Here is a 12,713-nt window from a genome sequence, read left to right as displayed (position 1 = left end):
AGATAAGGATGAGAGGGGTGGCAGAGGTGACTGTGGCATGCTCATGGCTTCTGTTTCATCCCTGGCCAGAATTCTGGGGTTCCCTAGATAACTGGGGAACAGCTGTGGTCTTGAGGAAATTTATCAGTCGTGTGTATGAAGCTTCCCCGGGAGCCTGGCCTGGGGAGAAAGCAGCATTTTCTCACCTCTTGCCATGCTATGTCATTCTAGTTTTTTTCCCCCCCAGATTACTTCCTATGTAGGATACCACCAGGACTGCAGTAATTTTCCTCTACCATCCCTCCAACCCCAGGTGGACCTTCCAAACCATGACTTCATTCTCTTATGGAGTAAGCCATAATTGTACTTCTGTTACTTAAAGTAAACAAGACTTACTTTGGCTTCAGGTAGCTCTCTCTTTTCCATAACTATTAAAGTCAACCAATCAGCTTCCACAAGTGATGAAGAAAATACAGGCTAGGGACGTAGCTCAGTTGGTAAGGTATTTGCCTTGCATTCTCATAGCCCCAGGTTTGATCCCCACCCAGTACTGCATGAACCAACCAGGCCCACGTTTAATCATTGCACTTCAGAGGATTGGAAGTTCAAGGCCAGCCTCAGCTACATAGGGAACTGGGCCAGTTTAGTCTATTTATGAGGCTTTCTCACGAAAAGAGAGAGGGGAAGAAGAGGGATCATAAAAAAAAGAGAAAAAAAGCAGCTTTATTCAGTATCAGACTTACTGCTTTGGACTTGAAAGGAATCATTGGAAGGTATTTCTAAGAAAATTAATCTAAAGCATACATCCTGCAGTACCTAATTGAGGTGGTATATGTGCAGAGCATACATTGCATTGTGTACAGCCTCCATCTACAGTCAGTAGAATAGATGGGGAAAGATCACTTGGTGGATTATAGAGGTAATGGGGAAAAAATGGTTTCCAGAGGAAGCAGAACAAACCAAATCCCAGTAGTATGCGCATGTGCACCATGCACTCAGGGTTTACAGGTCCCCATTTATGGGTGGAGCATGGTGCTTCTCTTTGTGCACATGACAGAGCCTTCGTATTCCTGTGTCCATTCACCAAGGTAGACAGGAAAGAGCTTGCCACCTGCCCCTGTAAGCCCCGAGTTCAGGGGGATCTTTCTCTTCCCCCACCCCGAGGCCTATATCTTTGCAGAGTCACACATCCTAGTATGAGATAGATCGCTGTGCAAAATGGGTGTAAAAAACTGTCTGTGGACTGGGGGAAGGGGCATTGCTCTTGGTGCACTTCAATAATGTATACTTAGGCCTGACATCATATAAAATAACATAATGAAAACCACCTAGGGGAGGGTAAAGGCTTCAACAGAACCAGACCACCTTCTCCAAACCATTCTCTAATTAGTCTGTTATTCAAGGGACTTCATTTTTTGTTTGTTTATTTAACCTAGACTTTGCTGGGGGGGGGGGCAGTGGTTAACTGTTGCAGTCCTGCAGCAAGTATTCTGCTATCCCAGTGCATTCTATAGGCCCCTAAGAGTTGACCATTATCCAGGTCAGATGAGAGCCTTTGCTGCCCGAGCCTAGATCTCCTGTTCGTGGGCTGCCAACACAGCCATTGTCCTGGAAGGGATGATGGGGGAGGATTGGACAATAGAACATGTTGGCATCCTGTGAGAAGGAGAGAAAATTCTGAGAAGGGTGTTACAGAAAGTTAAATGCAATTAATAGTAAGGTGACTCCATTCCATTTTTTTTTTTTTTTTTTTTTACAGAGAATGGGTCTTGATTGTGGGAGGATCATCAAGGGGATGAATTGCAACCAGAACTAGCAATACCTGTAATCCTAGGCAGAAGGATTGTCATGGGTTTGACCTTCCTTGGGTTTGGAAGAGAGTCTGTTTCACCACCTCCAGCACCAGATATATGAAACGTTCAGTCACACGCATGAGGAGGCTCCAGAGTGAAGGAGGCTCTTCTGCTGAGCTGAGGTGTCGGGAAACCAGCTGGGGCAGGAGGCTATACCCTGGAGGGCTAGGTGCCAGACTAAGGTGTGTATAGGACGGTAGAAGCAGCTCAGTGGCTGGAAGACAACTTCCTTAGATCATCTTGGTGCTTCCTTCTCATTTTGGGGCAGAGGGGCAGAAGAAGCAGGAAAGACTGTCTGGTCCAGAGGGGCTTTATTTTTTTAAGTAAAATAAGATACATTTGTTCTCTTTTTATAGTTCCGACACCAAGTCTGGGAATATTCAGCTCTCCTCTTCTGAGCGTGTGTGACTCTGGACTTGTCTCTTTGGTGGACCTAGGGCCTGCAGGTTTGACAGGACAGAGAAGGCAGGCGCAGGTGGCCTTTGTGACTTGGTGCTCTTGGAGTTCTAGTATATTCTTGGGTCTAGTCCGTGGTGTTTAATTCTTCCTTCACAGGAGCACAGGTGAAATCAGGAGTCTGTCCATCACAGATGTACAGCGCAAAGGGTGCTTGTAATCTGTCAGTAGAAAAATGATACTGTAGATGTCACTGAGGGTCGGGTTTGAAAGCCATGACTACAGAAAGGTCTGGCAGGTGGATTGATGCCGGGTTTTAAAAAATGCTAATTTTAAAGAAAACACTCAGAATTAGAGTGAGTGTGTGTGTGTGTGTGTGTGTGTGTGTGTGTGTGTGTGTGTGTGTGTCTTCTTTTTGGTGCCATTCAGATACTCTTTTTAAAAACAAGTAAAATATGAGTTAAGAGTTTCTATATTTCAAAACAGTAGAAAAATGGTGGCCCTGTGTAGGAATTGATTGTAAACAGGAAAATGTGCCATATACTGTGACGCGTATTACAGAAGTACAAATGTATCTCAGCCTGCAGGGGGTGGAGAGGCAGGAGAACACCTTGGTTCTTGCCACAGTCATCCAAGAATCTAATTTCCGAGCCTTCGGTAGTCTTGTTTTTCGACCTCTTATGTTTGTCCCTGATGTTGTATTCATGAGGCCCATCTATGCATTAAAAATAAAACAAAACAGTGACCCGCTCTGGCCAGAAGACTTGCCCATCCTTTGACTGAGTATTGTCGGTTAATTTATGCAGGCCCCTTTGCACTTCAGCTTTTTCCCCACTGGTTGCTAGGCAACCCCTTGAGTTACTGCGCATGCCTCTTTTATGATAACTGTCATTATGATTATTTTTTAATTATACAACTGGGACCGTGGATTAAAACAGCATCATGTCACTCATGCCTTGCCACTGCCTCTGAGCATTCCCGAACACAGGCTGCGGGCGGTCATCTTCCAAAATTTACATGCCAGGGGTTTTATGATTATCTTTTGATGTTGGGTGGCATCACAAAGGAACTAGAGATGCCATCAGAAGGGCAGCGAGATTTTTGTGGGAAACGACTAGCCCATATATCACAAGCGGTTATTGATTTAGGGAGGCCAAATCAGGTATTAGGATCTTGAATGTCAATTATCCTTCTCTGTCGCTTTAACTGAGTCTGCTTCCAGCGTTAAGTGACTTGAAAAGCGTGCTGCTCTGCAGCCTGTTCTTCCGAGTGACAAAACGCCAAAGCATGTCTCTACTAAACCTGCTTTCAATAAACCCACCATGCAATGGGGGGAGGGCACAGCACAGATTCTGGAAACATGCAGCGTGCACATTAGCAATTGTTCATTTTTCTCCTCTTTTTTTTCCCCCCCAAATTGCTAAATTACTCCACACACATAAGTGCATTTAGGGGACGTGAAGGGGCTCCTCGGACAAGGGATAATAGAAGGGACTCATGGCGTGCAGAACACTGTAAAAGGAATGGGACAGGAGGATTGTGGGGAGCATACAACAGCTTCACATTTGCATTGCTCTGTATATTTTAACATATTTTCTAAATATACAGTGAATTTGAAGACAAAGGGAACATGGAGTCATGTCTGTGTGCTTTCTTTTAACCAGCTCTGTTATTCATTTAAAATGGGGCTTGGGGCTCACTAAGTTATTTTAAATATTTCTGTCATGTTGAAAAGAGATTATCTCCTGACAGGGGACTCCACAGAGTACTTGTCACATTGTGTGTGTGTGTGTGTGTGTGTGTGTGTGTGTGTGTGTGTGTGTGACAGAAATGGGGACCTCATTGTTCTTTCATGTGATTTGAAGCCGACACAAGGGGCATCAGCCTCCAGTGCAGCGGTGGGTGTTCCCTCCATGTACAGAGCGCCCCCCCCACCATGTGCCTGTATTCGAGGGACCTCCTTTGCTTTGTTGACAGTCTCTGAAATGACCCCCTTCCCTGAGGAGTGCTTCATCTGCTCTGTTTCTGTTTGTCTCCCCCATCCTGCAGTTCAGGGCGACAGCTCAGTGAAGTCTTCATTCAGTTACCTTCCAGGAAAGAGTTACCAGAATACTATGAATTAATTAGGAAGCCAGTGGATTTCAAAAAGATAAAGGTAGATACTCTGTTCACTGTTATTCTTCGAGTAAACAAAGGAGATGCATGGATGCTCTGGAGTGATTCTAGGTGGGGCTGGGGTCGTGGCCTCCTGGTTGCTAACCGCTGACTTGCCCCAGGAAAGGTGGGGATGGGGTAACATTGATCCTTTCCATGCATGTTACTTGATCATTGAAAGCTCAGATTATATACATTGCATGTTGCTGAGAACCCTCCTCTCCCTCCATTATCACTCATTTCCCGTTCTGTGAACCTTCCTCCCCATCCCTAGGAACACTGGTGGGAGGTTGGTCTGGGCAGTGGCACCCCTCAGGGTTGGGCGGTCCCACCTACTCAACAAGGCTGACCCTATGAAGACAAGGGCAATCTAGGCTTTCTTTAACAAGTAAGGACAGTTACATATTCCTCTTCTGTTTTGTTCACAATTCCCATCAGGAAAGAATTCGAAACCATAAGTACCGGAGCCTGGGTGACCTGGAAAAAGATGTCATGCTTCTCTGTCACAATGCACAGACATTCAACTTGGAGGGATCCCAGGTATGTGTCAAGTTGTCTGAGAAATGTCTACCCTTAACCATGCCGAGGTTCTTGGAAGTGAAGCATTTCATCTCTACTTTTTGAATCGTTGCCTCCACCCCAGCAGAACACTGAACACCGAAAGGCCATGTTCTCTCTGTCAGTGAGAATAAAGGGAGGTTTTGTGCCGTAGCTGGGTGGGCTTCTACTCACACTTCCTTCAAGGCTCATCTTCCCATTAGAGGAGGAATTCAAGCAAGCCATTGGAGGTAATACTGAAAGCTTGGGTACCATCTCTGTATGTACGGAGACTGTACACAATGAAAGTTACCTTCATTTTTCTAACTGTAACTGCACACGAGGAGTTCAGAGCACAGTGATTTAAAACAGAATGGGGGGAGGGTGCCTCTAATTGCTATTTTTAAAAAAATTCTTTAAGTTCCCTTCTCCATAGTCAGGAAGTCATTGTAAGTAACAGTGAATTTATGAGCATAAGGAGGAGGACATTTCTACTTTAATTACAACTCAATTCCCCTTACCTTTGATGGGAACTGATTTTTTTTTTTCTATCATTCTGGCCTGATGCTCCCATATCCGGTAAAAGAAAAGGAACAGGGCAGGAACAGGGTTGAGTTACACAGAGATCCTGCATGAAGCATGTTGCCCAGCAGAGTACCCTTCCCAGCCAGATACTACAGTGATGCCTCCAGGCATCTCTCCACCTTGGCCTCTTGCCTTTCACCTTTGCCCTCTTGTCTCCCGCCCCGCACCCCCCACCCCTAACCCCCGCCAGCTCATCCTCACCCTCACTTGTCAACCCAGATCTCTGGCAGATTTTCCCAGGGTCCCATCCCTCAGTGTTACCCTTCATCTCCCTGCTGCCCTCGCCTTTTGCCTCAGGCTGACCTACCACTTCCTTGAGGGGGTCATCCAGACAGCAAAAGAATTCAATCCCAGAGAACAAAGGCTATTCCTTTATCCATTGCTTTTGAATTGTGGTCAAAAGACAACATAAACTTTATCATCTTAACTATTTTTTAAGGGTGCAGTTCATTAGTGCTGAGGCTACTCGTGTGGGTATTTAACAAGTCTCTGACAGTATTTCATCTCTTAGACATGATGACATGTGGTGATATATTTTGTACCCCTAATAAAATTTGCCTGAAGATCAGAGAACAGAACAAGCCACTAGATTAAACATAGAGGCCAGGCTGTGGTGACACACACCTTTAATCCTAGCACTTGAGAGGCAGAGATCCTTCTGGATCTCTGCGAGTTCAAAGCCACCCTGGATTACATAAGATTGACTCAGTCTAGGAGAGAAACAGAGCCAGAAAGGTATATAAGGCATGAGGAGACAGGAACTAGAAGGCTTTTTGGCTGAGGAATCCCCTTCGGCTAGAAAGCCTTTTCAGGCTGAGGAGTTGGTGAAGTAAGAGGTGGTGGCTGTGGCTTGTTCCTTTGTCTCTCTGATCTTTCAGCATTTACCCCAATATCTGGCTCTGGGTTTTTTTATTAAGACCATTTAGGAATTCGTATTGTAGTGACACCCTACGCGTTTAACAGTTCTCCCCTACCCCAGTTCCTATAACTACCCTTCTACTGTTGTACCCAGAGTCCCCCAAAGACCACCAAGAGACTGAATCTGATGCAAAAGCAAAGAGTCTTTGTATTGTTACAAGTTAACTCAGGACTCTTCGTCCATCTGACACAGCAGCAGAGCAGGAGAGACCCCGAGTAGCGATGGGGCAGGGTTTTTAAAGCAAGGGGGGCTTGGGGTCTACAGACTACATAGGAACAGACTCAGGATTGGTTTATGTGAGTGACAATCATGTTAGTAACTTTTAATTGGCTAGGGTTAGTTGGGGGTTACAGTTACTAATTTTGGAGCAGGCCTGGACAAGTCCCAGGCTTTGTTGTCCGGAGCTGCCATGGAGGCTGGCTGGCCTAGCACATACTGACTATGGGGGCTGACTCAGTGGCCCAGGCTCTGTCCTTGACTCATGCACATAGCTCTAAGTTGGTGAGCGGTCCCAGACAGTAAACAACTGGCTGAACCTTGAGCAGTCACAGTACATGCAGAAAGGGAGCTACTGCAAGAACTATGTCTTTTATTCATGGCCCTTCCAGAAACTGCTTGCTCAAGTCTCAGGAAACTGAAATTGAGGCCTGATCCCTGAGAGAAGACTGAGCAGCCTGTTATGGCGTCTGCTTGGTCCTTTCACTACCATGTGCAAGTTTGACTACATAAGTAGGACTACCTAAGTCCATCTTTTGGTGACTGGCTTCCTAGGGCTCTTCTGTGTTGTAGCAGGTGATGGGAAGTCCTTCCTCCCAAAGGCTGAATCTTATCCCCTGTGTCTGCCATGTTTTCTTTCGTCACGGATCTGTCTACAGATCTTGGAGTTCCCTCTTAGCTCCTGGCGATGGTGCATCTTTGGAACATGGGTGTGTGGAGGATATTTATTCCCTCCAGACTCTGCTTCTAATTTTTTGGGGTATATATCCAGAAGTGAGATTGCTGGATCATATAGCGGTTCTATTTTCATTTCTTGAGGGAAAGGACTGTGTTTAGGTAGATTTCCTATTTCTCTCCGTGTTTCTGTCTCTGCGTGGGATGGTGCATGGGTAGCTGTACAGTGCTGTGCACAGTGTGTTCGGTGACTTTTGGCTGCACTGAAGCTCAGCAACAGGGAACAGCCTGGCAAAGGGTTCCCTTGCCACGGTGTTTAAGAGAATGGCTTAAATAAGTGGTTTAAAATACTGATTTGGTTGTCAAAGGTAAGACTGCCTTCTGCACCCATCTGCCCCAACACATTCCTTTGAGTCTGGTTGAGTATATTTGGTCTTCCTTTGAGTATCTTTGTGCCTTTAGTTAGATTCACTGGTTTGCCTCTGGGTTTTCACAAGAGTTGATGGTAGCCTGGTGAGTTGGCTCAGTGTTTAAAGCATTTGCCACACAAGTATGAGGGCCAGTTTAGATTTCCGGCATCACGGTGGGTTTAGGGGCCAGCCTGTAATTCTAGCAGATAGAGATCCTGCCTCAGCAACTAATATAAAGAGTGACTGAGGAAGATTCCCGATGTCCACATGCATGACCACACACATACAAACGCATAGACTGTATACATGGATAGGTGGGGGGACGGGGGACTAATAGTGGCCTCTCTTAAAATAAGCTTGTGTGTGTGTGTGTGTGTGAGTGTGTGTGTGTGTGTGTGTGTGTGTGTGTGTGTGTGTGTGTTGTCTAAGGAGGTGTACACAGTTGTGGGTCTGTGGGCTGCAGCATATGGTGTTTTAACAGTTGACACTTTGACCATTTAGATCTATGAAGACTCCATTGTCCTACAGTCAGTGTTTAAGAGTGCTCGGCAGAAAATCGCCAAAGAAGAAGAGAGTGAGGAAGAAAGCAATGAAGAGGAGGAGGAAGATGATGAAGAGGAGTCCGAGTCAGAGGGTAAGCCCCTGCATCTGGCCCCTTCCACCTGTTGGGCTGTTTCCACAGATACTAAAGGCCATGCACGGGCCCTGCTCAGGTTCAGTTTCCTTACCTGTTAAAATTGAGCGCATCTACCACAGAGCCCAAGGTTCATTGAGAGTACTCTGCACATGTTGCCTTTGGATGTTGGAGTAACACTGGTGTGCATGCCACCCGGCACCCCTGTAGCCTGACAGCTACAGGGCTTGAAGAACATGACTGTTGGCCCCATCACCTACATGTTTAACGAGTTCCCACAGGCTGCTGCTCAGCCCAGGCCACACTTAGACAGTCATTGATTTTTGAAAATAATCGTCAAACTGATCTCAGTACGCCCGTCAATTTTGGTCTGCATGGAGACATGCTTTCAAGACCATCATTTGGTTTATTGCTAATCACTTGCTTAGTGTAGGTAACTTAGAAGGTGAAAATAAGTGGTACAGTCTATAGTATTTTGAGAAGTGTTTCAGTTTTATATATTTTGTAGCAAAAGTTTTCACACTTAAGTCTAAAATCATTTAAAAATGTATCAAAACGTCTTAATTTTATTGTTCCAATGAGGCTATCTATTTCCTTACATTGTCGCAAGAGATTGAAAGTCTCATCTCAGGTATTCTTTCTGCAGTGATCGAATCCCCTGTCCCCACTGTAGTATGTACAGCCAGTCTTGAGGTCTACAAACACTGGCTCATGGGGTAGATCCTCCTTCTCGGGACCTCACCCTCAAATACTTGGGAGTGGGAGCTCTGGACTACTTACTGTAGAGGTTCCTTCAGGGCTGTAGCACTTTGCACTCTTCCGAGTAAGATCAGAAATGGCTGCAGTCTTCCTGAAAGTGCATTTGACAGACAGCGATAGAGTGTCCAGTATGGTTGCCTCTACTGTACCCCCACCAAATTTTGCCAACGTGGCTAGACAGTGGCTTTGTTGGTTCCAGTGCCAATCACTGGGGACTGGTTAAATCAATTATAGAGTAAATCATGCATGGAACTTTTCAGGTGTTGAAAAGAATTAAGCTGTATGTCTGAGCTAATACATATGGCTGTCTCCTGTGTGTAAGTAAAGAACAGTGCATGGACAATGGGTGTGCCTGGAGATCCACGTAATAACTAAATAAAACTTCAAATCTCTCTCTCTCTCTCTCTCTCTCTCTCTCTCTCTCTCTCTCTCTCTCTCTCTCTCTCTCTCTCTCTTTCTCTCTCTCTCTCTCTGCTCTGTGTGTGTGTGTGTGTGTGTGTGTGTGTGTGTGTGTCTATACATACTTGAATTCTTGGTATGATAGTCTCTAGAATTTATTTACGGATATAAACTCTACTTTTTTTTTCTGGAAATAATCACTAGAGAGCCATGAAACTGGGTAAAGGAAGCATGTTGTCATTTTTTATTTCCCTTTTGTTCTCTTTCTACGTTAAAAAAAATGCAACTTGAACAACTAGAATTTTTAAATTAGCATAACTTGCACAGTGGAATCATCCTTTTTTACCCTTTGTAAGATTTATTAATAGTTAATGAAAATTTTTAACTTGATAACTGCCCGTCAGGAGCCGGGAAAAGGATCCCTCTCCTACTCGGAGGTCTTCCTGCCTGTGACAGGGTCACTGACCTTCCAAACAGAAACGTGCCTGCAGGTAGAACAGGGTTAACTACACAGGGGGAAGTGGCATGCCAGTGAGGCTCCCGGGTACTCGGGGAAGTCAGGCTTGTTGTTATCTGCAGGTAAGATAATAATCTTACTGATTTTTGAATCCTCACGGTGGTCTCTTTTGTTTCTACCCCAGCAAAGTCTGTGAAGGTGAAAATCAAGCTCAATAAAAAAGAAGAGAAAGGCCGGGACACGGGGAAAGGCAAGAAAAGGCCCAATCGAGGCAAAGCCAAACCTGTGGTGAGCGACTTTGACAGCGAGGAGGAGCAGGACGAGAACGTGAGTGCACGCACACGCCTGGGCTCCCACTCCCAGGCTGTCTTGGGGTACACACTCCTCCTGGTGGTCATGCCGAGGACAGAGCTGCGAAATTTAGAACAAAGGGTCCGAAGCTGAGTGTGTCACTGTGGGGATGAAAAGCTCCGCCCTCAGTTTCCATTCCCCTTTTCCATCTTCTCACGCACAGACGTGCAAATACAGTTTTACTATTTTATATCTCTCTCATCCAGCTTGCTGTGAGTGTATAAGCAGATCAGATGAAACAGTGCTTACGGGGGTGGGGGGGGTGGGGGGGGGAAGCATGGTGATGTCAGAGTTTTCAGCTGTGGTGCCCTGAGACCACATATCTTGAGGCTTTATTTTTATCAGGAAAATTTTAAGGAGCATGCCATCAAAACAGTCACCTTCCGATCTGAAGAATAATCAATGTTTGTGTTAGCATCCTCACATAGGTGTGACTTGGGTCTTGGTTGTTCTGCAGGTCCCTAGGGAGTGAATGGCAGGAGCTGAATTCAGATTTTGGGAGCTTCGTAAATCTAGCACTCAAGTCTAGAGCTGTTGCCCATGCTGGTCTGGAAGAACAACAGACAGGCACTTGGCCAGTCCCCTCCATTAACTCTCAGCTTCCCTGCCACCCAGCCCCTGCACAGTTTTGATTCTGGAAAGACCATTTTCCATTGTAGTATATATATATGTGAATTTGATTTTCCTTCAACATTTCGCTACTCCGGCCTGACTGGAAAGTTCTAGAATTAGACTTGCCGTGTTTTAGTTACATTTTAAAACACCATATTTTCTTGAGATGGCTGACCAGTGAGCCGACATTCAACGCGTGATCTTTTTCTTGTTGTGGGACAGTTTTCCAAAGCTCGGGTAAAAATAGAAACGGTCAGCCTTAAACTCCAGAAACCAAAGCGGCAGACAGCAAGTGCGGCTGGCAGACATTGCCTGGGGTTTGTTAGTTCGGCACTCCCCGTTTCGGCATAGAGAATGCCCGTGCCTCTGCGGTGTCTGTCTTCCCTGAAGGAGACAGGGGTGCACTCACTCTCTCTACCATTCTTCTTTCAGGAACAGTCAGAAGCAAGTGGGACTGACGACGAGTGAGCGGCGTGGCCTTGAGCTGACCACGGCAGAACTGAAGACTCCCCCCACCCCCCACTCCCTTCTCCCCAGTGAGTTCATTTGCCCTTTGGGCACTGGGTTATTTCTCCGTCCTCATTGTCATCTAGAACTAGCTTTAGGATAGTGCCAGACAAACATATGATATCATGGTGTAAAGAAAACAAAACACGCACACACACACACACACACACACACACACACACACACACACACACGAATATTTGTAACATATTGTGACCAAATGGGCCTCAAAGATTCAAAGATTAAAAACCAACGGAAGCTTTTGATGGAAAAGACGTGGGTGGATAGTATATTTCTACAGGTAGGGCGGATTCGGTAACAGTTGGATGTGCTTGCCTCTGTCATCTGCCCTGACGAGAAGATTGTTATCGTCCGCAGCGCTGATGATCGGGAGAAGCCACTAAAAGCCACTGGCTATTTTATTTTTCATCAGGCAGTTTTCAAGATTTCCATTTGTTCAGTATTGTTTTTTTGTTTGTTTTTTACACTGTGGTACATATAAGCAACTTTACTAGGTGACAAATGTACAGTAGTTAGATATCACCTACATATACATTTTTCCATTTTATGCTCTATGATCTGAAGGACAAAAAAAAAAGCTTTTTGACTTGTATAAGATTTACGTCTACTGTAAACATTGCAGAAGTTTTTTTTTCTTTTGCTCTTGTTTTATTGACAACGCTATTGACTATTTACAGTGTCTAGAGTGTCCCAATGGCTTCTTTGGTCCACCTGAGCTCCTGTGTTACCAATGTGTATGGTCTCCTTCTCCCTAAAGTGTACTTAATCTTTGCTTTCTTTGCACAATGTCTTTGGTTGCAAGTCATAAGCCTGAGGCAAATAAAATTCCAGTAATTTCAAAGAACGTGGTGTTGGTACTTTGCTAATAAACCGATAACTTACCTTGATGCTGTGGCCTCTTCTTCCTGTGAGTCCGAGGGCACTGAAACCTTTGGGCTTGACGTGGAATCTTCCTGCAGAGAGAAGAGGAAGCTGTTGCTCCACAGATCACATGGGCAGAGGGGACACCTCCAGAAACAATCTAGGTATGACGTTAAAGGCAAAGGCAACCATTGCTTTCCTAACTAGAAGAGGGGCTGCTGCCGGTCAAGCCACATGGACAGTCGGCCTTATCTCATGGCTTAAATTGCATTCATTAGTCAGAAAATCTATAAAAGTCCGTTTTTATGTGGAGACTGGTTCAGTGAATACCTGTATACCGTTCCCACTGAGATTGAACAACATTTTATGCTCTGTGGCCCCTGTTTTA

General features: G+C 45.3%; 1 protein-coding gene across 8 annotated transcripts in view; it reads left to right on the top strand.

Annotated features, from left to right (window-relative positions):
• The window catches only part of Smarca2 (SWI/SNF related, matrix associated, actin dependent regulator of chromatin, subfamily a, member 2), a 172,315-nt gene extending 159,964 nt beyond the window's left edge, over nt 1–12,351 (top strand). For all 8 annotated transcript variants that reach the window (XM_052714360.1, XM_052714355.1, XM_052714359.1 and 5 more), the window contains 5 exons: nt 4,278–4,383; nt 4,821–4,922; nt 8,226–8,358; nt 10,158–10,300; nt 11,369–12,351. In XM_052714360.1, coding sequence (XP_052570320.1) covers nt 4,278–4,383; nt 4,821–4,922; nt 8,226–8,358; nt 10,158–10,300; nt 11,369–11,404 — 520 coding nt within the window. In that variant the 3' untranslated portion in view covers nt 11,405–12,351. The remainder of the gene's footprint in view (nt 1–4,277; nt 4,384–4,820; nt 4,923–8,225; nt 8,359–10,157; nt 10,301–11,368) is intronic.
• Nucleotides 12,352–12,713: the final 362 nt, after the last annotated feature.

The sequence above is a fragment of the Peromyscus californicus genome, unplaced genomic scaffold (genome assembly GCF_007827085.1).
Source record: "Peromyscus californicus insignis strain IS unplaced genomic scaffold, ASM782708v3 Scaffold_4__1_contigs__length_199733344, whole genome shotgun sequence".
NCBI lineage: Eukaryota > Metazoa > Chordata > Mammalia > Rodentia > Cricetidae > Peromyscus > Peromyscus californicus.
The sequence above is the reverse complement of the archived record's forward strand: the minus strand, read 5'-3'. Positions and strand labels throughout refer to the sequence as shown.